Genomic DNA, 26,287 nt, shown 5'->3' with positions numbered 1-26,287 from the left:
TGTGTGGCCAGTTTTTCCGTCGTGCATCATTCAGTCATGTTGGGACAATTTGTTCAATAATGTAGAGGCACTTCATCACAAAACAGCATTTGAGGTGATTTATGGTTTGGTCTTTTAGCAGCACACCTGTAAATTGCTATAAATAATGCTAACCCCTATTAAAGAGACATCAGGGTGCCCTCCAGTTAATGGGGAGGCAGTTGTGCATGATGTTGGATGAGAGCATCACCGGTTTATGGCTGATATTCAGCTCTGTGAGTGTGCCCCTTAAGCAGACCTGGAGGTGAAGGTCCTGGTTTCTGAAGGGCAGAACCTGCAGGCATTCAGCTGCACCCTGCTATACAGGGATCGATGGCATCCTGGGCTCCGTGCCTTCATTTTTCCGAGGGCATAATGTAACTTGTACTAATCAGCTGCCTGCAGCAAAGCTTAATTACAAATAGCTCAGCACAGATGATCTTCTCAGCTATACCAAGTCTTCATTCAGCACCATGCAAGATTACAGTGAAGGAAGGCCACAAAGAAATGCAGGTAGACCAAAATCCCACTTAATGCAGAACAAATTCATCCCCAAAGGCTTCCGACTCCTGAAAGCCAGTGGGCAAACCAGCTAGGAAAATCAGCACAGCTACACAGAGCAGGTCCACCTCCCATACGCACGCAACCAGCGAGTTGTGTTCCTTCTCAGCAGTATGGAACAGTTTCACCTTTCCTAGCAACACAACAGCCCAAATGTCATTTTTTAAATGCAGCAATAGCAGATGTGAGTTAAGTGTGAAAAGAGGATCGGCCTCCTGACCAAGGACTCAGCCATGATAAAATGGGAGGATCTCTGTCCAGAAATAGGTGAGTGATCACTATGCAGGGATGCAAAAGAACAGCCAGAGACAGCAGAACCACTTTAAACTACAAAACAAACTTACTTGGCTCACAGAACGCTTACGACTCACACGTCAAAGGTGCTGAAGATAACCGAGAGGTAGAAATTCAGAATCCCTGGTCTGCGACGGGGAGGCTGAATTTGTGAGGGGGAACCAGGGGGTCCAGGCCCCCTCCACCCTGCCATGGATAAATACAGCCATCCCCAGGTTGCTACAGCTGCTCCAGTGCTCCGAGAGACACCTGCTGTATGGCAGAACCCTGAGGGCTGTCACTCGGGGTGTGGAAGCCCACTTCAGTCCTGACAAGCTCATTGCATGCAGCTCAGGAGCCTGCCCTTGGTTTCGCTGCTCTCCCAGCTGATGAAGACGGCGATATATTTCCAGCATCTTTTTCCTCTGAAAAAAAATAGTCAACTCAGCTCCCACTCCCAGTCTTGAAGATATTTCACTCCTGTCTGATATTAAGAAATGTGCAACAGGGACTGCAGAAATGAATCACATCATCTGATGGTGAGATTAAACCCAGCAGCTTTCGGATGAAACGCATCGTCTCACTGATGGAAACACAGTAGCTCCCTACAGCAGGATGGAGGACTTGGGGAGAACACAGGCGGTGACTAAGGAAAGCATGCTTCTTGCAAATATGTTTGTTTAGCTTTTTATTCTTTTATTTCAGATGCGCTCTCAGCTTAGTTTTTATCTCCTTCGGCAGAGGTGGATTTGGAAAGCAATTCTCTAGGCAGGTTCCACAGTCCTGTGATTCTAAACGCAGGAAGAAAGAGGAAAAAAAACCTAGAAACTGAATCAGGTGAGTGGCCACAACCAGCAGCACCTACAGCAGCAGCAGCTGGATGCTGCCTGTTAGTGCTGCATTTCAGAATGACAGGAAGGATTCAAGGTGCCATAAATCCTGGCATCTTTCTGCACAACTGTCCCCATCTCGGGCGGTTGTTCAGCCATTTCTGCCAAATGCACTGCAAAATGCAAATGCTCTGGTGATAGTGCCCTGCCACAACAGAGGCTGGAAATGGGTGATGTAAATGCAAAAGCTCTCATTCATCAAATATTCTAATATCTAATACAAAGCTCCTCTGAGAGCAACACGGCTTGGTGGATATAAAAGCTCTCCGCAGTTCAGAACGCAAAAGTTGAAGGGGCTGCTGTGAAAGAGCAGGAGTCAGAAGTCAGGTGATCCTGAACCTCCCTTATCACAAACACTTTTCATCTGCACTGTGAGCACGGCACCAGCTGACCTGCCCAGAGAGCACACAGTGATGTCGCGTGGAAAGAGAGCAGCTGATTTCCTGATTCAGCCGAGCTGAGGAGCCGGGAGGCAGAGAGCTCTTATGAAAGAGAACGAGAGAAAATAACAGCAGACACTGCTTTGGGGAGAGCTCCTGCAGGATGTTTTTAGAAACGTAGCTAAGTCCAGATTCAAGTAATCCAAATGCCAACAGAGATCCTGTGGCCAGATGGAGCAGTGCGTTCACAAGTCCCTCAAGAAGATGGGGCTGCAATGCTCCGCGACAGAATAGGTCAGTGCTGGGGGTAGCAGCCTTTCAGAGCTACTGTACCTCTTCATATGAGATTGTTCAGTCAGGAAAGCTGGTATTTCAAGAAGCTACCTCCCAGGGACAAGGCCTACCTCTCAGTTCAAAGCTGAGCAGGAGCCAGGAGCTGTTGCTGCTCCCCTCCTAAGTGCGGTAAGTCCCCAGACCAGACTCCTGGGTCTTCCACATGCTGCTGAAGGTCTGGTTTTTGCTGTCTTTCCGTCTCCCCATACTACAGATGGCCCATCTACAGAGCTGACGTGGAGACTGGATAGCTGCTAGAAATTTAGACTTTTTCCCCTCTGTCTGATTACAAAGAATGGAGTGATTCTTCCAGGGCTGCACGCGCACATCATCTCCCAGAGTCTTCAGGTAGGGACTCACTCTGCTTAGGTCTCATCCAGATCAGCCGTGCCTGGAAGCTGCTCTAGTCTCAAGGCTGTCTGACACATCTGTGTCAAAAGAAGACTCAGACATGGAAATATTCATTAACAAGTTTTATTTGTCTTCAAGAAACAGCACATAAATTCTATTCACCTATGGGCATGAGTGTGGAAAATATAGAGGTATTATAGAGATACACTATCAAACAAGACACCATTTTGGAAAAAAAATACTTCAAGATATACCTTATTAATGGTTAGAAAACATGCTTTTCATAATTATCAACACAATCCTTCCTGAGGACAATATTTCCCTCTGCTAGGAATCAGTAGCCAATGCCATCAGATACGTGCACAGTGAAACCTACCAAAATCCAAAAGCAGCTTTCATTTCCAGGTCTCAGATACCACACCTCATTACACAGATTTTAAATGCATCAGCATTACCACTTCAGAACAGTTCAGAGACTGATCTGCTATAATACGTTTGGCAAGTCTTTGTTTTGATACAGTCTGCAAGGAGTAGAATGGCCACATGCTTGGAGTCTATTTTATCTGAATGGGGCGATAATTTGTGAGTAAAAGAAGATATCCAGACATTTAGAAAGTGATCTTCCAGCACACTGAGAACCTTGGGTTCCCATGCACTTCAGCAGGCATATAGGATGCCTGCTATCTCAACACTTTGAAAAACAGTAAGTGACACAAACAACAAGCACGTTGCTCTATGTTACTCTTTCCTTTTGCATTTATTTCAATGACAGTAGCTATTTTTGATATAAATGTGGAGCCACACATATGACATTGGTCATATAAGGACTTAGAGCTAACAGATATTTATACTGCAACAACGTGCTCCTACTTAAACAACAAAACTTCCACCAGCGTTTTCACTTTGTTGCCTGAGTTTCCGGAGATCTTCCTGAACTCACGACGTTCACCTATCAGCTTTGCTGTAAGTAAGCAGGTGTTTTCTATAGTGAAAAATAAGAAATAACAAAGGGAAAGTGTTGTAAGCTTATGCGCACTGCTTGTATGCATACCTACCTATTTTATGTCTGACTTCAGCATCTAGTTAACAGATTTGCTTCTGTCTCAAAGGCTTATTTCTGTAAATTAAAAGCAACTACATGATCAAAAGCAATTGAATTCTAAAACCAGGGAAAACAGTAAAAAAATAAGAAAAAAAAAGTGAAGGAAACGCAAATTTGCTTACTTACGAGCAGGAAAAATATTGTTATTTAGGCACAGGACAACAGTTGATGTGCAGTTGGCTGCCAAAATCTGGTTAAATTTTGGTACCAATGACATTTTGTGAAAAATCACAATGTTGTTAAAAAGAACATGGATTAAGAGCAAATACTGTACCAGGAACGATCTAGAATTGGGGTCTCTGGAAGAGATTCACAGGGGCTCGTTTCTGGAGGAGGCTCACATGGGCTTGTTTCTCTACCGAGCTCTGTTATTAAAAACAAACAAACAAAAACATGTTAGTTTTTCAGGCTCACAATATTCCTATTAACGGTAGTAGCTTAGAAAGTTGATTTCAAAAATATGTAACCAAGTAGAAAGTCACAAGAGAGGGTAAGCCTGGACAACAAGTGAGGTGAGCCACGTAAAATACAGACTCTGAATCACACTACTGATGGGACCTTCTTTTCTTCTGGCACTCCAGAGCATTGGCTCTCAGAGTGGGGCTGGTTTTGTGGGACACGTCCAGGTGGGAACACCTGGAGAGCCAACAACCAAGATGTATCTGGGGGGTGACATCAAAGACAGCACTGAAAGATGGCATGGCAGCCAGAGGACTGTCTAGGACAAAAGTGCAGAAGGCAGAACAGGGTGAGGAATTTGGATAAGAAAGGCTGCCATCTCTGAGCAGTGTACTCCTAATGGGACATAGTCAAAACAGCAGCTGGCTGCAAGGCAATTGCTCGATTCCACCATTACTGCCAGCCAGACGCTTCCCTTGACCCCACGGCCTGTGATCCTCAGCCCTTGCTCCATTCCTGCACCAAACTCCCGCTTCTGGGCTGAGGTTCCTGCCCTGTTCCCAGTGACCCCCAGCAGCACACCTCCCTCTGCTTAGTTACAGCCATGCCATCCCTGGGGGACTGGATCCTGTTTGGGAAACTACTGATGGGTTCACATCCTGAAACAAACAAAGTGCACGTATATCTAGTCCGTTACTGACACGTATTCATCAAATTTGTTCTCAAAGCCTACTGATGAAGGCTCTTTCACAACGTTTTGAATCTCTCTGGTTCAGCGCTTCACAGTGTTATAGCCCAGTTTCTTCCCTACTACCGAGGAGAAATATTTATTGCAAGAAAAGCTGATCTCTTTTCTTGTTCTACTTTTGATAGACGTGAATTAAAAAGAAATGCTGTTCTCTTTCACAACAACTTATTAGTCATTTAAGGACTATTTTCCTTCCTCTAATCATAATAATTATTATTTTTAAAGGATAAGCAAATGCAGTCTCCTGAATATTTCTCTTCTAACCTCTGCATTATTCTTAGCTGGATCCCTTTTATTTGTCTCTATCTTTTTGCAGTGTGATGTCTAAAACTGGACTCTGCCTTACAGGCAGTGGTTCCTACATAGCACCCTAATTTAATGCATTTCCAAAATATTTATACTGTTGCAACGGAGATAGAAAGCAACATTCAATGCAAAGTTTGGAATAGGTGTAAACTATGTCTCAAAACTCAACAAAGTTTATATTTTGTTATATCATGGGCTTTTATTATGCATAATTTTTAACTAGAACTTCACCCATACTCGTATGCAAATAAGAATGGGATAAATACATGTATGATGATTATCTGAGAATTAGCATAAGTTATCAGATGAAATCTCATTTTGTACCAGGGCAATACCTTAGAGGTTCGCTCAGTATTTAGCCACGTAGTTATTCAGGTAACATCTTCTGAAACCACTCCTGAAGTACATCAATGGCAATACTTTTGCCAGCATAATATGTGGGAAAAAAAAAAAAAAAAATCGAACAAAACACCAAAATCCAATCCAATCCATCAACCAACCAACCAACTCTAACTGAATACAAAGATCTCCGTATCTCAACCATGAAAGACTGATGCAAGAGTGGTGTGTAACTCAAACCAAAAATGTGATTACATGCATAAAGGATAGACGTATTCATAATGAAATACACATGAAAGTGTGTCTCTATCAGTGACGTATCTTCCATAAACGGATGCATACAAAGAAACAGCGGAGAGGTGCACGTGATAGATGGGGAATTATAGCAGAAATTGCTATTCTCACGCACCCTTCGGCCTTTTGCCTTTGCACTTGGACACCAAACTGTTACTGCCTGATTAACAGTTCTACCCTCTCAGTAAATACGAAGCATATCAAGGATAACTGATGGAATACTGAGCCATAAATGTTTTCTTGGCAGTTTTCTGCTATTTGGGGACAATAAAAACATCTCATATTCATAATGGTAATACATGTATACCACCACAGCTCACACCATCAAGCATTCTCCTTCTATCTCTTCGTGTTGGGTAAAATGCAGAGATAAACATTAATATGTATTAATAGTACGTAAATATAATTAATCATAATAGGATGTTCTTGACACACTATCAGTGCTGTTGATAAAACATAATTAAAATTGTCTGGTCAAATCTTTAGTGCAACTAGAATTGGCATCTCTGTTGTTTTTGCTGTTTGCGTGTGTCTGTGTAGAGACTGCTATACTTCTAAAAACCTTGTTATTTCATTATGTTCCTAGGAGAACAGCTAAGCAGAACCCTAAGTCCTTCTCAGAATATAATTAGTGAGAAGTCACAGAAAATAATAAAAGCCTCAGCTACAAAGACTTAAGCTACGATGATCAACGACTTAGAGGACAGGACATTATAGGCAACCTAATCTCAAAAGGTTATAAATAAAATGGACAACACCTGCGTTGCTGAGATCGAGGGCTCATGAGATGAGAAAACACTCAGAACCAGAACTCTACTGAAAAGCTCCACAAACTGAGGAAGTGAGCTGAAAATTCTTTGAAAAAAGAGTAAGGCAACATTTTGAGGAGACGACAAGAAAAGCAAGAATGAGAGTAACATGCAGAAGGTGATGCAGAAACCATTTTTCACCATTTCTTCCAATAAAAGAATGAAGTAAGATATAACAAAAGCAGCGGCTGGTGGGCTTGAAGACAGAGTAGAAGTTCTTTGTGCGTGGCTGACACATTGGTGGAACTCCTTGCTGCAGTGTGCAAAGGATTCCTAACGGCTGTGGGCTCAAGTGACATTGCATACAAACAGGAGGAAGTCTATGTCCTCCCCTGCTTATTCCCTGTAGCTCAAGAGGCATAAAATTTTAAAATACAATGCTTCAAAAGTCAGCAATGTGTTTTTTTACATACATATAGGTACGTATGCATGCAACAAAACATTTGCAGATGCTGTTAATGTGAGCGAACTTTTACTATTCTGTATAAGCAAGAGAAGTCATTTAAAGCAATACCGTGTTTTTGTTACATCTCTTTTCCTTTGATGCAATGGATTTCATGTATTCAGGGTTGCTATTACCTAACACTGTATTTTTGTCCCAGAAGGGAGGGAGAGAAAGAAAATTTCACTGTACCCTTTATACCCTCGCTGTGATTTGATGGGTATGGTACATTATCATGCCAGCGTAATGCAAGTGATGAGCAGTGATCCATTATTGTCATTAAAAAATTACTTGCGTTTTTAAAGGTCGTGCAGCTGTTTTCAGTTATATAATCTGTAGTATGATGTAATGAGGTAGGAATAAAACTGCAGGAGCAAATAATAGGACAGCCAACAACATAGGCACGTCCCACCCTTGCAGAAGGTTTTCCTGTTTTTTCTGTCTCAATAAGCTGAGAGTGATGCAACGATTGTTTTAAGAGCTGTCTGGGCCCACATGTTTAGCCACGCATGCTGACTAGGTTCTCTTGAAAGGAAGGCAGTTGTACTCGGAGGTTTTATGAATATAAAGATTAATGAATTTGTACAATTTGGGCATGCAAAGCATATTTATCAGGCGTATTCCATTTAGCATAAGCAGTAAACCATATATAAGGGTTGTGTCAAAGTTTACTGAATAGGGCCCTTGGTAGCTAATGCTACATTTCTCCAACAAATCAAAGGTATTGTTCTATGCTCACATGAATATACAGTGGCCATTACCTTAAATTTAAAACTCACTGTGAGCAGCAAACACACTGTGGGGATATGAAGGCCATATTGTATCAGTGGAGTCTGCAGAGATTTTCTTCATATGGCCTCGCCTGGTTGAAATATATGTTGCAGTTGAAAGCTAAAGGGATTACTTTTGAATAGTCATCACAAAGGTTGATTATATTCGTATATCATTTAGCTGGACCCTGCAGGCTATTATTCCATTAGCTGTGCTGGCCCTGCACTGTCAAAAAGTTGATCATATAATGCAAAAAGGTTACATGCTCTGTTAAGGTATGTGAAGCAACTTGAAATAGTAATCTTTTAAGAGCACTGCAGCTTTGTACTTGAAAGTAGATTGCTTTTAAAATAAAAATGTGCAAAATGGAATACATACAGTAATCCTACCTCTGTTTTCTTTTTTTCCCCTGTTTTGAATAGGCCGTGTGTGATTCGAGTAAGCTAATTGTGCCAAATTAGATGTTGGCTATAAAGTATTTTTCAGCCTCAGACCCAAAGAACATCACCACCATATAGCTGTGTCTTTAAGTGAAACACCTACTGAAATTACCTTTCTGGTGAAAAAGATTTGCTGATGATATTTCCCTTGCACATACAAACACACACACACACACACATTTTCTTTCACTGCTTAATAAAATGAATCTTCAGACAGTTCCATTATGTGGATGCCTTAATATTATTTTATGCTAAAACACGGACAGCACATTAGATTGAAAGCATCTTACTGTTCCACAAGGCAGAGTAATCACGGGCTATCCCTAGACAGTAAATGCTCCCACTGGGGAAACAACGCAAACAGCACAGGCTAATGAATCACAGTCATTACTAATCACAGGCATTCGTAGGAGCCACGTGTAAAAGAGATGAGCTCTCTGGATTAGAAAGGTTAGAAGGTGGGACTGAGAAAAGGACGGATCATCCAATTGCATTTTAGAGTAAGTTTAGGGATGGGCTTTTGCTTCAGTGCAATTGTGCCTGTGCTAGCATCAGTCTTTGCAAGCAGGCAGATGGAGAGAAAAAATTTAGTCAGCTTGGTTCACTTGGCTTTCAGATCCTTGTAGGACAGTTTGGCAAAGATAAATAAAGGCATGCAAACAAGACCCTCAGGGCTCATGGCCCAGCTAGGAATGAAACCGCTTCTTTTATCAGACGAAGTTGTTTAATCGAAATTGTAAAAGCTAGAGTTGGTCCTCTTTTCAGTATATCATGCGCATTTTTTACAGCAACGAATGAATCTTTATGAGTACGAATGAGAGATTTAAATGAACTACAGGAGGCATATTGAACAGGTGGGTTTTTCTGAAAAAAGGGCTTTATAGGCGGGTAGGTTTATGAATGAGAAACGGAATTTATTGTAGGCTATTTTAAAGAGCCTACTTAGACTACGGCAACCTGTGGAAGGGATTTTTATGCTTGGATAAGAAATTTAAGTGGGAATGTGATTTTTTTCCCCTCCTAATAAGTTCTGTCATTTACTTCCTCATATTCAGTCACCCTCAGACAAGTTACTCTTCCTCTTATGTGGCAATACAACATAGCGGCATCTTCTTCACAAACCATTTGTTGAGTATACACTTTAAATAACAACTCTAGCATGTCAGATTTTTTACTTGTAGGCCATCAAAAATGTATTTTCTCAAAGCCAAAATAAGACAGTGTATTTTTCCTATATGGATGTTAGAGTTAAGTCACGAGAATTATACGGAAATTAGGGTGACACAGAAAAATCATCTTTGGAAAACTGCCATCGAGATGGTCATTTCAAATGAAGAACTCTCAGAAAAATAGCTGCCAATCTTTAGTTAGTAGTTTTACCAAATTTTCAAATTTCATATGAAATCCAAACTATGAGTTTAAATTTCAATACAGCATCTCGCCTCTGGCTATATTCCAGACCAAATTTGGGAGAAACTAAGGAAGCTGTTTCAGATTTACAATGTTTAAGCCTTCTCAATCTAAGGCAAAGTTTTCAAAGCAGGCTGAAAGTCTGTCCAGCTGGTTAAACAAAGTTTCCACAGTGCTGAGGAGATTTGCCAGAAGACCAAGAGAAAGACTTCTTTGCTTTCACCCCTCAAGATCACAGCTGGAACCCACTTGTTCCTTCCTAAAGACTGGATAAGCCCTGGGAGAAGTCCCTGGGACAACAAAGCTCTGAGCAAAGTGAAGGCCCTCAGTCTTGTGGCAGATGCCAACTGAGCCCTGCCTGTGCTGAGGAGCTGGCGAGGAAAGAAAATAAAGGCAGCATAAAAACACTGCCACTACTTCTATCTCTGCTGAGAATAGTGAGCCACCACCAAAGTGAGAGTCCAAAAGCTACTCAGAACTCCTTATGAAACTCAATCCTTATCTTGCTCGTAGAAGTGGTATTTCATATTCCTGTAGAATTTCTGCCACCTTTTTTGGAAGATATTTCTTTATACAGAAATGTGCACATCTTAATGATATACACACAGACATTATAATACACATCTTCAGAGTTATGAATTAAATCTAAACTCACTGCAAAAGGCAAAGAAAAGGATAGTGGACTGATGTTTGAGACAATATAATAGTTATAACGAAGGAAGTCTATCTGTGCTCAGTATTTATGCAGAATTACCACTGCTAAGTTCATTTTAAAGAAAAGCAACGTTTAACAGGTACTCCCTAAATGAGTAAAATACAATTCAACATAGATTTCAGACACAGCAACGACTCTAAGGTGAAGTCACCCAAGTCAGTACACTGAGAAATTCTCACTGCCTTCCCCCACATACTTGTTCCAAAGGCCAATTAAAAACTGCAAGACAAGGTAGCAGGACAGTTCATGACTGTCCTTTTTATAAACACCATCTACCCACTGAGCAAAATAGGAGGAGCTCAGTGTGTGATATTTATTTCTGAATATGCAGCCTGACGCATCTTCAAAGGATCTGGCTATTAGAAAGCACCTAGCACCCCTTTCTCTGAAATTCAGGCTCCTCAAAGGTGTCCCAAAGGGAGGCAAAGCTCAGGTTACTTAAACACTTCCACCTGCTTAATTACGTGCCTTTGGCATACTGAAGTTCAAATACAGTTCTGGATGTCTCTGATTAGAGCTATCTATGATTTTAATTCTTTTTCCTCTTACCTCTGTATTTTGACATGAGTGCTGTATGTAATTTTGTTGAGGATCTCCCATTCTGCAGATCTCATTCTCTACATTCTAGTTTGGTGCTGTCTCTGAAGGATTACCTAAATCTTCTACAGCTATATGTAAGAGTACTTTTTAATGGTTGAGACTTTATTTCAGCATCTCCAGTGACTGCTCTGCCTAGTGCCTCACAAACTCTTTACTATTTGAGGCCTCATTAAAGCATGTGGTTTTTTTTTTTTTTTTCCCTTCTCTATCTCCATGAGAAACTGTCCTCCAAGAGCTTAGCCAAAGGTATCTTCTGGGTACAGAAACACCAAGCCAGTGAAGCAGAGAAAATCTCGCAATGCATCTGCTACAGAAAAAGCGAGGATGCCAGGGACACTTTTTTCTCCCTATTTGACTTCAGCTTTACATACACTAACTCATCTTAGGCATGAGCACATCCTCTCAGGCTGAGGAAATGTAGGGGAAGCATCTGGAAGGGTATGTTTTTTAAAAGAAGATACAAATTCCCTCATGGAAGTATCCATTTTCTTGTCACTGGGGCTTTCTGGAGATAAAATCATTCCCTGCAACAGCTAAAGTCCTCCTCTAAGACTGACACAATGTGCTCCTACTTCTCTCTTAAAAAGTGTCTCTCTAACTTCAAGCAGAAACCCATACGTAGGTGAAGGCAATCACTAAGCGCACAACGTTCTTGGAGCAGATCAATGCATACAAGGGTAGAAATAATTGAATTGAATTGCTTTTCCACAAATTCCCCATTATTGTGAAGATGCCCTCAGAAAGGTGGTAGAGCAGCTACTTGTTGTGGAAGCCTTGGCTGCTGCCCAGGCAGAAGTGTGCTGCTAGGAAGCTAGACAGGAGACAAGGCCTCTCTCCCTTCCTTCTAGTCCAGCCCAAAGGCTGCTTTGCCTACTTTCTGAATTTTGTGTGGAGGCATTCTTCAGACTGCCTCCCATGCTGCCCATAAATATCCATCAAACTACCACATTACCCTCATACGCTCTATTGCAAAAGGCTCAAACAACGTATATATATTTTAATATTAATCACACAGCTCTCATCAAGGCAACACCTTTCTCTGCAGCTGAGCATCGTCATAGTTTCATACTGCCCTTTGTTTGTAGCATCACTGCAGAATATCCAACTCAAATGAAGCCCAACTATCATCCAAGTCTACAGTACCACTGTACTACAAATAAGAAATAATGAAGCTGCTGGAAGTTAAGGTCTATATTTATGCAGAGTCCTTGCATTTATATATGGCAACGTGGATATAACATATGTGAGATATCTCTCATGTATGGTTGCACAGTGTCCCGTCAACAAAAAACTTTCCCCATCGGTTTTCTTTGCTGATTTTACCAGCAGAGTGAGATCAGGTCTAATTCTCTTTCCCAGATGTTGGGAACAGCTGGACCAACAAATTGTTGGTCAAAGCAATGTTGAGTGTTCGGTTTCTCTCTCTCAGTTTTTGGATTTATGGCCATGTTCTTTCAGATAGCATGGGACAACTTGAAAGGCTCGTCTTCTTGTCTCCTTACAGACAAGTAGAGATCTTCAGCTTTCAGACCAGTCATCTGGTTCTTTTGATGAGAAATAGATTCACATGAAAAAAAGATTATGCTGAAAAATGGAAATGGATTTTTCTGCTTTATTAGCAGTCAGTCTAAGACTTGTGAGCTACTTTGGAAAGTTATAGAACCAGAGAGATTTTTAAGAATGTGTAAGTAGAAGCCAGAAGTTAAAAATAAATGCTCTGGCTACTCTGGGCCGGATACTAAAGTCAAACAACCCCTGAAGTCAGCATGGTTAGGCCAGCAATGCCAGATTGTTTCAAAACAGATCTTTTTTAAAAAAATATTTTACTTCAGTAGCTTCAAATTCACTCTGAATTATGCCATACTAATCAATGCAGAGCTTAGAAACATCCACCAGACAAACTCAAGCCCTCCTAAAGTAAAAGATATCACCCTGACCCTCCAATCTCCGACTGACGAGTGGTGAGTCCAGGATGAAAAGCACTGAGTGACACTGGCTGCATGGCAGAGACTTAGAGTGCTATAGGGAAAAATGGGTGGAGGGAGAACAGAGACAGACAACCAAATTTCATCCAGACCTTTCCCCCAAAATCACAGTGCAAAGGGAGAAGAGGAATCAGTTCTTTCTCTATTGCTGCCATAGGTCAGATTGTTGAGGGAAAGATTTCATTGACAGCCCAGTCCCTCTCAAAGGGACTGGTGGAAGTAGTGGCAGACACAACTTCATTTGCCATTCCTGCCAGTTTGAAGTGCCTTCCTAGAGGGTGTCATAGAAGTCATACAAAGCTCAGGTTTAAGAAAGGAATTTTTCCCCATGGCACAGATCTGAGATGGACTCTCACAGACTTTTTCCTCATTTATTTATTTATTTATTCCTCCTGGTACCTATTCTCATAATGAGATGTGTTTTGTAACTGACCATTTCTGCAACACTAAATAAAGTGAACGTGGTACTTGAGATGATACCAACCTACTACCGTCCTGGGAACCCTCTCTCTGCCTGTGCCATCGTACCTTTTCTGGGGCAGAGTGAGGCACCTCCAGAGATCGCCACTTCAGCACGCACAGAGGAGCGAGGAGGTCACAACAAAGCTGCTAAGCAGGCGACAGTGGGTTGGCAGCATTGGAGAAGTTTCCTTGCCTGACCGCAAAGCTCTCCGGCAAACTGCTTGCCGTGGCTCTATTTAATTCTTAATCTTTGCTTCTCTGTTTAATTCCTAGCTGCTTGGAAGGCTTGTTGTAACAAAGCAGTTAAAAAAAAACATCTGTATGTACTGTCAGGCCTCCCCAAAGAGCACTAACTTGACACGTGGGCCATGACAGCTGGGCTTGGACTACTAAGAAACCTAATCCAGGGTTTCCATCATCTCAGTTGTTGCCTTTCTTTCATTAGTGTTTGACTCAGCCCCTAATGGATTCAGCTTTATAAGATCAGAAAAGAGGAAAGAAAGCAATTTATTCATGTTTCACTGGAGCTCACAAAAGACATGAAATTTCTCTAAAAATGCAAATTATTTTGTGCCACACAAGTGAGATTGGGCAGCTAAAGCTCTTAGAGGAAGGCTCTTTCCCAGGGCTAATGTATTTATACCCTGTGATTGAACAAATCAATTTCTTTATTATCACGTCTCTTTCTTTTTTTTTTCCTTCACAAGAATGTAAGGAAAGGTATACGAGCATCCTTTTTAATTCTAAGAAAATTGATTATGCGTGTTAATTTTGTTTTCAATCCCAGACATACCAAAAAACCACTATAAACATATGTAGCAGAAATCAATCTCTCTTAAGCATCAAGATGCTAAAAACAAGGATTTAGTAAGAATCCAAGATGTAAAAGACTAATGTACAAACTAAGCCCTTATTTATGTAATGTGCCTTTATACAAGCTCGATATAAACCTGAAAGAAACTATTTCACGAGAGCAGAAATGGTTTACTTGCACTGCATCAAAAATGACCCCATAAGACCTCCTTTACTGAGATAGCCCAGATATTTAATGTGAACATATGTTTTTAAAGGATTTCCTGTCTTATGTCCAGTCATTCTTGTTAATTCATGGGACAGCATACTGCAGATGTGCTCTTTTTTTATGTTACATAAAGCAAAAATTACATTTAACAAGTGTAAGGTTGGTCATAAAAAATAAATAAAAATATACTCTTAAAAGCTGGGAAATCAAAAAGTGAGGCTATCAGTCATTATTATTGAGAAGGGCGAGGACAATGTGAAATAAAACTTGCACATCTATGAACAGACCTTCCTAAAATGACAGCACTTGGCTGTTATTTCACATTCTCTATAGGTTGCTTTCATCAGCCCAATATTTCTTTCTTTAGGGGAAGCTGCAGTACACTTTTACACAAGGTGTCCTTTTTGGTCACTGACCTAAATTTCAATAGTAATTAAATTAAACATTTTTGAACTACTCACAGGTTTGTGTAATTGAAAAAACTGAAAACAAAGTCAATATTGTTTTTTGAGTGTTGTAGTTCCAGTTAAGACCTCTAACTACGTATTTGTTTTAACAGGAGTATTCTTCATTAATAAGTGTTTAAAACACAAATAATATATTTTACAATAATTAGTTTCCTAATAATAATCCAAATCTGCATATATATCTGTGCATCTTAGTGGTACGTATGCCAATTTTACCATTATTAGTGGTATTTATTCTGCATGGCATTCGTCCCTCCAGAGGGCAAAGGAAATAAGCAATATTCTTAAAAAAAAAAAAAAAAAAAAGAATGCTCTCTTCCATTTTTTGATTGATACAAAAGATGCCCATCATATATATATATATATATAAAAGTTTTTATATAAGTTTTATATATTTATATGTATACTTTTCAATCCAACCTCTAATCCCCACCAAGCATCTTCTCAAATTTGCATAAGATGGCATAGTCAAATATTTCCTGGAAGAGGTTTCTAGTTAGAGCTACTCTTAGAAAAGTAGAACAGTTTAAATGCAAGGCATGGAATCAGAATGGCTTTTGAGGCAGCAAGGTTCGATTTCCTTTTACCGGTGCACAGAAGACAGATAGAAAAGTTGCTCCTTCAGACTACTCATCACCATTTGACACCGTCCAACTGTACAGCCTCACCTCAACAAGATGGATGAAGTTCACAGTAACGCATAAACCAAGAATAAAACTTGAACAATCTGAATCTTTCCCAAAAGCACAATCCCAGCAACAGCCCTGTTATTTGCAATGTTCCACCGGGATTAATTCTGCTTTTACTCTTCCGTAACATCAGGGTGCGGCCACAAAGAAGGGTCAGATTAGATAGTATCAAATACCAGCAATGTGTGAGTGACTCACACAGACCAAGAGACTCTGAGGCATTCTGAAGGCCTTGTTTTGATGCATTATTTATAACGTTATTGCTAATGTTACCTGATTCAGGCCAGAACAACTACACCCATTGAGACACATCTTCACATCAGCTACAACACTTCTAAATTTTGGGCAGTCTTTCTTACTATTCATTATTCTAGATACCTATGGGGAATTCAGAAAGGAGAAGATTTCCGCTTTCTTCCAGGACACTGTCAGCTAGAAGAACACTAACTAAATTCAGCTTTTAAATAAGGATAGACTTCTCATGCACATCTTTTTATATATATTTACATTCACATTACTGTTAGCAATGGCAAAAAAAAAAAAAAACAAAAAAAACCAATGAACAACAGCTTCGCTATTAGTTATTATGTGGAACGGTTTTGTATGAAATTGATTTTCCTGTCTCATAGGGAAAACATGTTACAGAGAACAATATTTAAAGCTCAGTTCCCTGGGAGTTTTTAAGTAATGCTGTAACAAAACAGAGTATTTTATTATAACTTCCTCTGAAGTTTAATTCCAAAAACAAAGAAAAGATTTACAGACACGGACTACCGGCACTGGCATTTCAAAAATAACTTCAGTAGAGAAGCTTGAATTATGAGATATGGGAGATTTACACTAATCAATCAGAATCTGTTTATGGTCAATCACACGACTAAGACGATGCTAATTAATTATTTTAAAATTAATATGTTTTCTAAGGAAATATCTATCCAACCAAATCAAAGACACATGCAAATTAGCGTGTGCTGCATCACTGCCAAACAGTCATTGAGATGTGGGCTCAATCTGGACTGCAGAACTTTGCAAGTCTCTTCATTAATCACTGGGTGGCCTATTAATGGTATCTGAAACACAGTGAACTCAACACAATGTTGTCTCTACATCTGGATATTCTCTATGAAAATTTGGGTCAAGATTTTTACATTGCACTCACCACTAAGGGTTCCATCTCTCCCCAGCTATACTAAGATTACAGTTGAACTTCACTCCTAAAGATGTTATTTAAAAAACAAACTAACAAACTAACAACAACAACAACAACAAAAACTAACAAGAACCTCTGCTGTCTTAAAACAGACTTTAGAGAGAAAAGATGATAGAACTTCCATTGCAATTTCTTCAAAGATGAAGTGTCATGCTATTTTACAGTGAGAATAATGTGAGAAATCTTTTGAAAAAACACAACTACTATTTACTGTCTATATGGTTTGGGGATGTTTGAAGCAAGAATTTTGTCCAGTGTGAAAAGACCTTACCCCAGAAGGTTAACGAGGACAATGCTGTTAAGACAGAAGAAGTCAGTATCTTGAATAAAAGGGAGTGATGAAGGGAATAATAAGCTTATCTCCCAAAACTGAATGAGGCATCAAGAAATGCTTGAGATATTGAGATATTATTTTAAAGTTTGTGAACTTAAATTTGTGTCCAAGTATTAAGTCCTACCTTAGCAAAAGTTTATTTAATGCTTTATTTCAAAAGATTCTTCAACTTGTCACTATCTTTAATTCCTGGCCTACATCTACCAGTGAGCAGCTCACAAACATCTATTCACGTCATCATAATCCTTTAATTTGAAAAGGTCTTCTAACTTGGTCTTTATTCATTAGTATGTCCACAGGTGCTCACAATCACATGTGTATACAACCATTTCTGCTAATCATGGTGTGACTTGGAAGGGACACTATATTTCTTCGCATGCAGAACTTACAACAGCAAGCTTAAAGGGATGTCTCTCTGGTTGGTTTACTTCTTTATTTTTATTCTTTAATTATTAAGTTACAGTGCTACTTAACTAACTTGAGAGCAAAGACACCTTATAGCTTCAGACCCAGCCTTAACCAACACAAAAGGTTATGGAATATCAATCTAAGGTTACGTCTCAACATGCCGCAGAGGACGTGCCACATCTTCTGAAGTTTTCAAAACACGCCAAGGGTATTCTGGGATTCCTTTACAAATAGCAGATCACACAACCAACCAAAAAAAGTGACTGAAGGATCACAAACTGAATTTATAATTTCTTTCAAAGTCTTCCTTGCCTCTTTTTGGGTGACAAGGACAACATTCAGAAGATACAAATCTTTCCTTCTTTGATCACTGATGGTTTTCTACGGTTTCACTACACTCAAGCACTCCAAACTCCTCTTCTAGGATAGCTTCTCTGAACAATTTCCTCTATTTGTTTTCTCAAAGAGGTTCAAATTTTTCCTCCACTGGCTAATCAATAACTAATGCAATAGTACTTGCCTAAGTTGGCAGACAACATAAAGCAACGTTTCTTGAAGAGCAAGCCGCTTCTTCCTATCCTAATTTGATTAGGACGTTATCTCTGTACCAAAGAACAACATTTTGTTATCAGGACTAACTTTGCTTCTGATTATTTAGCTGCAGCTGTGAGAAAAGGACTGAGGGTAAAGACTCAAGTCCCTCTGAGGAAAGAAATGCAGAAAAAAGATGGAAGAAAACCCCGAAGACAGCAAAAACGTGAACAGAAGAGCAAAGGAAGGAAGTGTGGAAATGGTAATGAAGAACAGAGCAATTTTTTTTTCTTCCAAACAAGAAATGAATAAGGCTATATATTGAAGAAACAATAAGTCACAATGTATTTAGTTACCACGTAAGGATGTACTCCACCACTTATTACTGTGAAGACTTCCCCTGGACTTCCAACATGTAAGAAGCCACAGAAGTCTCCAAAATATAGCTCTTAATTGAAAGCAAAAATGGAGCCTCCGTATTCTCACTTGCTTGTCAGAAATCCCCTTGGATAGCACAGACAAACACAGCTGTTGAGCAATTGCTCTCTATCCTCATTTGCCACTGATACAGAAGCCTGCTCCCTGTTACAATCTAAGAACACTATCACTGTGCCTACAATACCCAATGACTACCCTGTTCTAACCTTAATGTTAACTTTCACATTACCAAGATACTGGAGACAATTTGCTAAAATATAAGAGCTGAACGATATCAGGATGTTGGCATGATGACTTGATCCATTGCCTCATTTTATGAAGACAAAAATGAGCAGATTTCAGGATCCACATCTCCACAGACTGCACTTATTCCCATTTCTATCTGTGTTCTTACAATGCAATAGGTAGAATAAGTATATCTGCATGCTTCTTCTAAATATTTTTTCTGTTAAAAAAAAAAAAAAAAAGAAGACAGAAGGAATACTAAAGTAATGAAAGATAACAGCAGAAAGGCTAAATGCATTCCTAGAATTGTATTTATTAAGGAAGACCTCCAGCAGAGATCTCTATCAGCATCTCTGCTTCCTAGATAAGCACGAGAGAAACAGTTTCAGACTGAGATCCCAGTGGAAGCGTGTGAGAGCAAACTGAGAAAAGAATCTGGAAATAAAATGGTATTTGCTTAAAAGGTTTAAAGGACACAAACATAGGTATTACTTAAATTAGCCTCTATACCAACATAATACAACGTACTGAACTAGATGTCAATGAAAAACAAGAATATTCTGTGGGAGGAGGGACCAGTAAAAATCAAAATCCCACACGAGACATATTAGCTTCAACTATAGTAATGGATTTAAGGATAGATAGGTGATTTAAAATGTTATAAGATATCAAGATAAGGTTTGTAGAGGTCTCACGAGGTTATTTTTCTTTTGAGGAATGAATGATGATCTGGCTGAATATTATCTGGCCAATTAGATTCCCAAAATGCATCAGATATTTTCTCTGGGTTAATAACTGCTTAAAAGTAGTAAATAAAGATAAGAATATATGGACTGATATTTCACTCTGAAGACAAATCAGTAGCAAATTCTAGAGTGATCTATAGCAAACAGCCAAGTGACAGAATCTGCAGCTGATAAATGATAACACAGGGAAATAAAAATCACAAAGAACTGCAAAAAGATTTCGTAACTGGGCAGTAGTGTACCACATAAAATTTGGTGTTGATAAATTTTAAATTAATGCACATGTGGAAAACAGTCTTTTATGCACAGGGAGATTGCAAGCATTAGCTTGACAGAAAGATGACTGACAGGATATAAAGAGATGCACATGCTCTCCTATGTTTTCACACGAAGATAGGGGAAATTGTGACTTGCTGTTTCTCATGGAACAAAAATTGAGTAGCAAGAACTGAAACTTCATAACAATGGGCTTAGAAGAGACTCAAGAAAGCTTTTTTTTCCTTCCATTTGATTCTAACATCAAATGATAGAATTGGGCCTTGAAATTCACTGCATCGAGATGCCTTAGCTGCCAAAGTTACGCAATAGTTCAAAATACACAGGAGAAATTCATGGACGATACAAAAAACCTATTAAACAGTGGTATCTACATTCAAGCTCTGTGTCAGGAAGTCCCTAACTTGCGGGTTGTCAAAAATGTGGAGATGTTACCAGACAGAAGTATTACTATCATCTTTTCCTCCCTTTTCCTCATCTGTTAGCCACCATTAGACAGATACCAAACTAGATGGAGCTTTGATTTAGCTTACTACTGTATTTTTTCTTCCAGTATGCTACTACTAGTAAAGCAGGATCATTCCTGGAGACTAGAGAAGGGTTAAGATACAAAAATCTAAATAGAAATGCTTCCAATTGTTCACCGTTTGAAGCCAGACTTAATTTACCCCTGCTGTACACGATGCCAGGTTTTCCTTACTCTCTAAACATGGTATTTTTAGCCATTAAAACTCATTATATTAATATTTACGTTTTCTGAGCATTAACGTCTCTTTGGCTTTCATTTAAAAGCTAATAACAAACGATGGCACACAAGTGCTGATCTTTCCAAGATATCAATGGCTCTTTTAACTTGCAAAAAAACCACTAATTCTATCTGCTATGCTAATGTAAAGAGACAGAGAAGATTTTCTTTCAGAGAAGATCCCTTGCTACATACACTGAAATTGGGAACTCAGTACTTTGTTACCAAAAGTCCCAACCCAAGCACCGATGTTCAAAGCCAGGAGTACCATTTCTTACAGCAAGTGAAGTTTACCGGCTAGTCTTCAGCTTGCAGATCATCTGCAGCAGCCCTGTGGGAGGATAGCTTTTATAAATAAAATATTTGTGAACAGCGGTAGACACAGTACTATTACCAAGTCCAAAAAAAGATATCAAAGGGCACTGTTGCATGTGTTGAGCAACAAGCCTGTGTTCCTACCTGCCTCCCTCCGAAATGTTGTATACTTCTGCAGTATGCCCAGAAAGAAAGAATTTTTAAGGTAGTTTAGAATACAGTGCAGGACACATTTTTTAAAGCTGGTGATATTATTTTGTGCATACGTGAAATAAATATTGTCCACCAAATTAACTATAATTGTTCCTGTTTTTACATATTTTTTGACTGGAGATGCATTCTGAAGTCATTGCTTAGGCTCTAACTCACTTTCCCTTTGGGACAATGAAAGGCTAGGAGAAAGGCTGACAAATCCTTTTAAAAATGAGGATAAATGGCTCAAATTTGGCAAACTCCTGTGTGCAAGACTCAACGCACACAAAGGATCTAGCTCAAGCTCCTGGCAGGGACCTGAAGCAACTGTGGAAGGACCACAGAGAATAGCAGTAGGAAGAAAGAAGTCCACAGGAAAACAAATTAAGCTCTAGACTGGCTGGAAAGTTGGTGATGTACATCTTTGTGCTTTCAAGCTATGTATATCTATCCATAGTCCTATTTTATGAGGGAGTTGGATCCATTAAGGAAGCACTGGTCGACGAGGCCATGAGAAATGGTGCACAGGAAAGATTTTTAATTAAAATATACTGAAGATTGTGCAGTAGTTTGCTATGCATTTTGAGGCTAAGCAATGCTAGAACTGTCTAAATGACTTGGGAATCCCCATGCAATTTCCCATTTTTGTGGTTTAAGCCTGATCCCTAAGCATTCACTGCAGAAGTGGGGAAGAATTAGGTAGGTATAGCTTTCATGTTTTCTCTCATCATGCAAAATGCTAAAGACTTCAGGATTCGTGTTATAATAAGGCATTGAGAAGTCTTATTTCTGTGGTATTCTCTCTAGTACCAAACAATGTATTGAAATTGGTGTTTGAATGAAGTATCTCTTGGGTTGGAAAAAAAATAATGATACACTAGAAATCTGTAGAAATGCATAAAAGCAAGCTTGTCAAAATACATCATCCAGTGTAAGGACATGCCAGCAATGAGTCCAAAAAACAAGCAGTAAAACAATTTGATATACAATTTTAGTTCAAAATTGCACATCAAAATTGCAAAACAAAAAGACAATTACACTGAGTTGATTCATGTGAAAAGCACGGATGATCCAAGAGCATGCTTTGAGATTAAATGTTACTAGCAGATCCACACATTTTTTTTTTTTAATCTGACAGGATTTTTAGTCTTTTAAAGTACTGTTACTGCATCACAGCCCAAACCTTCAGAGATGCTATCCTGGTGATAAATACATACACCTTCACTGATCTTGTTTCCTTCCATTTAATTACATTAGCTTAAAGAAAATACAATGAAATATAATTGGGCCTCGATTTTGCACAATCATTAAACATAAGTCTTATGAGAAGCAGTAATTTACAACAAAATTTTATGGCAATCTCTTCAATTTGTGTAATCCTCCATGTAAATAGAGATCGTTGATAACCAATACATTTGCATGCAGACCTGGGCCAGAGTTCTCAAAGAATCTCCAGATCTCATGAAGTTATCAAGGTCAGTATTTTAAAAAAAATTCTGGAAAGTTTTTCTTGCTGGACTAAAGGGACAGGTGCTCAAATTCCTTCCCAACACTTATTGTCCACAACTGAGCATGACAGAATTGTGTGAGAAGGACTGGACACGAGCGTCCCATAAGGATGTGATTTTTAAATTACTTATTTGAGGAAAGTGCCTACCTTAAGCTCCCCGGAAAAGAGTTCCCACCTATTTCTGAGCATAAAATGTATGCTGACAAGGCTATCTCTATTCTTTGTGGCTTCAATGGATACATTTCTCTCGAACAGGCTCTGCCCATTCTCTAGTAATGAACATTTTTAGAACAAATCTATTTCAGCAAGCTTCCAATGCTGATTTTATTCCCCGCTTATTATTCACTGTTGAAATGGTAGCTACACAGAATATTCCTGGATTACATTATTCAAGCTGGGGGTCGAAGCCGCCTTGTATTCCTTTGGGTAGGTTATGGGATTTGGAGAAGACTTAAGCTGAGCATCAACCCTAAACATTTTTTTTTTTTTTTAATAAACAGATTTGTGTCTGTTGTTCCCCTTTCACTTACTCTATCTATGGTGTAGTGTAGTATACATAATTTAAATAACCAGGGAATCTCTCTGGGCTCAAAACCACCTGCTGGCTTATATTAGCTAATTAATGGTGATTTATCCAAGTTACTAATTCAAGTGGAGCTGATTGCCTTCAGGAATTTTGTGAACGTTGTAAGAATTCTGATTATAATTATGCTTATTTGATGGGCAGTCTACTTAAAATACTTTAACTGATTTTTAACTATGCCAAATAAATGTTTTGGTGCCGTTTCTTACTTGAGAGCACGTATTTAGGTAGTTTGTTAACTTTGCTATTCAATTTTATCTATGTCTTCCTCCTTGTCATATTCCCTTTTATATTAAGGTTTATTTGCCTAGCTTTGAAACAATGACTGTTTGAAAAATAGTACTGATCTTGAACCTGCAGAACTTAATCATTTTCACAAAAACTAATATAGCAGATTCATTTTAGCCAAACTTCTCTGTTATGTTGGCCCGATTCCCAGGGCCTTAAAGTGTGAATTTAATGGTGGAATGATGTCTGAAGTAAGAATATAATAGAAACCTCTCAGCAGTACATCTATTGGATCAGTGCAATTTCTTTCTCTCTACTGGTCTCAATGTCTCTTACGGCAATCTACTCTGCAGACAGTAAAGGAGGCTACTTTTCTCTTTTACTGTGATCCCAGTGCTACTTATACTAAACAAAGAATCAACTCCCTCGATAAGGTATACAGTAGACATTTGTTAAACACATAATCCTAGAGGAAAGTTATTAACAAATTTATTCTTTAGCTATGAATTTAATAGGATAATACTACAAGGCCTATTCTGAAGACCGGAAAATAAAGTTATTACATCCTGTCCATATGATTATTGTTTTATAATATTTGGGGCGAAGGTGGTTTTTTCCTCAACCACTGTCAGCTGCTAAAAATGAGAATGAATGTTCTAAATTTTCTAGGAAGTAAGGAAAGCCTGGTGACAGACATGTCAGCTTCCAGCACGCATTTGTAGGTGAAAATTTAACAGAATAAAATAATTCACCAAACTGAAGCAGTTGTTTCCAAAGCAACTCATGGATGAGAAGTTCTATCAGTTTTCTATCAATGTGACTCTGCGTGACCCAATGTAAACGTGCTCTTACGGTTTCTTCTTTACACAAACCCTTCTGACAAAGCCTTACAACTTATGATGATATGAAAGAAACTGTAAATAAGCCTCATGGAATAAAGCCACAGTTAACTTCCTTTGAAAAAAAAAGTATTTAAGAGTTATAATTTATAGTACCTGTAGAAATGGAGTACTACATTTGGGCATTTAGTGCCACACCTTTGATCAAAAACCAGGAAGCATAAGATAATAAAGATAAAAAAACCAAAAAACAACAGTCTTGGAACTTTTGATTAGAATTGCCCGTACAAGTATCATTTTTGACAGATAATTTTCTTATATACCCTTTCAAAACCTTCAAGAATACACAGATATCATTCTCTCCCTAGGCTTCATAAAAATAAAGCGTGTTTCCTTTGAGTAAAGGGTAACTGTCTCAAATTGCTTTAAATATTTAGGTATTACATCATTGCCTACATATAAATAGTCAATATTAAAGAGAACTGACCTTAGATTTCAATAAGCTCTTTTCTCTTCTTGAATAATGACACATTAAGACATGAATTAGTGAATAACTGTTCTTTTCAGTGATTATTTAAGAAACAAGAAAAAAATATATATCAGAAATAACATAGAATCATAGAATCAACAAGGTTGGAGAGTTTCCAAAATTTTGAAAACAAATCAGTGGCTAGGAGGGAAATAAACTCCTGCCTCACATTGCACAAATCTCAGTGCCTTGGCATCCCCAGTTAATTGCTTTATTTTTTTCTGATAGTCTGAATTCTTGCTGTATTGCCAAGTGTTGTTTGGTGTGAAAATCAAACTCCACCATTTTTATCCAAGTTAAGCTGCCCTTTACTGTTAGGTTTTTAATCTTTGAATGGTGCTAAATGAAATGAAACAGGAAATTTCAAAGTAATTTTCCTTACCGCTCATTCATTACAATGATCTTACTGTTCTGCAAAAAGGGAAACGGTGGGCAGAGCTGTTACCATTCACTTCTGCAGTTGAACTACTTCATCCACATCAGAGTACAAGCTACTGAGCTTTATTTATCTTCTACTGGACAACAACTAATTCTACTGCTAGTTTTTGTTTTACTATAAATACACACCTTTTTTGGCAGAAAAGACAAAGCCATCTCTCCCTACACTTTCTCCACAATTTTTTATCTCTTAATTCTCCTTTCTCCCTTGATGTTCTGGTCTCTCTGATCTCTGTTCATCGCTCTCATATACAACTGTATAACCTCACACTCACAAAAGCTTTAGGACAAACCAGGCCTCATTCTTCATTTCCAGAAGGCTTGCATTCCTTTGAAAATCAAAAGCTAAGCAATTCCGTGGTCTTCTTTTAGACCCGTTTATCAATGATGTTCTGCAGGACTTGCATTATGACTATACAAATTCAACGACAACATCAGTGAATCAAGCCTGTAAACACTTCATCTACAAGATTTTGTAACCATGAAGCACACGTAAAATACATGGGCTGCTCCAAAAATAATGCCTCCTACTTTATTATGTTGGCCCACGGCGTCTGCTGCCATGGTGGTATGGCAGTAGAGGCTGAACCTTTCCACCAATATCCCATTCCATGCTGTTGCTGTGTAGCAGGTGGCAGCAGAGGGGCAGTCTGGCAAAATGCCGTCTGTCACGCAAGTGGGTATGAAGCAAAGGAGTAGAATTGTATTCCTCCACGTGGAGAAAATGGTACCTATTGACATTCCCGGAAGCTTACTGAATGTTTATGGAGATCGAATAGTGGATGTAAAAACAGAGAGGCATTGGGTGGTGCATTTCAGCAGTGGTGACAGCAGTGTGAAAGACAAACCACGTTTCAGACAGCCGTGCTGATTTTGTTGAGAGCAGTGTGCAGGCTCTTGTTCATCACTGGTGAAAATGCACAGTTAGTGGTGGT

General features: G+C 39.0%; 1 protein-coding gene across 16 annotated transcripts in view; it reads right to left on the bottom strand.

Moving 5' to 3' along the window:
- Positions 1-3,544: 3,544 nt before the first annotated feature.
- The window catches only part of TTC29 (tetratricopeptide repeat domain 29), a 366,043-nt gene continuing 343,300 nt past the window's right edge, over positions 3,545-26,287 (bottom strand). For 15 of the 16 annotated variants that reach the window (XM_090138569.1, XM_090138566.1, XM_090138564.1 and 12 more), the window contains 2 exons: positions 4,183-4,273; positions 3,545-3,788 (listed from right to left, as the gene is read on the bottom strand). In XM_090138569.1, the coding sequence (XP_089994695.1) occupies position 3,788; positions 4,183-4,273 (92 nt within the window). In that variant the 3' untranslated portion in view covers positions 3,545-3,787. Of the gene's footprint in view, positions 3,789-3,861; positions 3,924-4,182; positions 4,274-26,287 lie in introns of all 16 variants that reach the window. The other variant, XR_016465780.1, reaches the window with a different exon arrangement.

The sequence above is a fragment of the Phasianus colchicus genome, chromosome 4 (assembly GCF_987193195.1).
Source record: "Phasianus colchicus chromosome 4, bPhaCol1.hap1.1, whole genome shotgun sequence".
Classification (NCBI taxonomy): domain Eukaryota; kingdom Metazoa; phylum Chordata; class Aves; order Galliformes; family Phasianidae; genus Phasianus; species Phasianus colchicus.
Note: the sequence above shows the minus strand (reverse complement) of the source record. Positions and strands in the feature narration are given on the sequence as shown.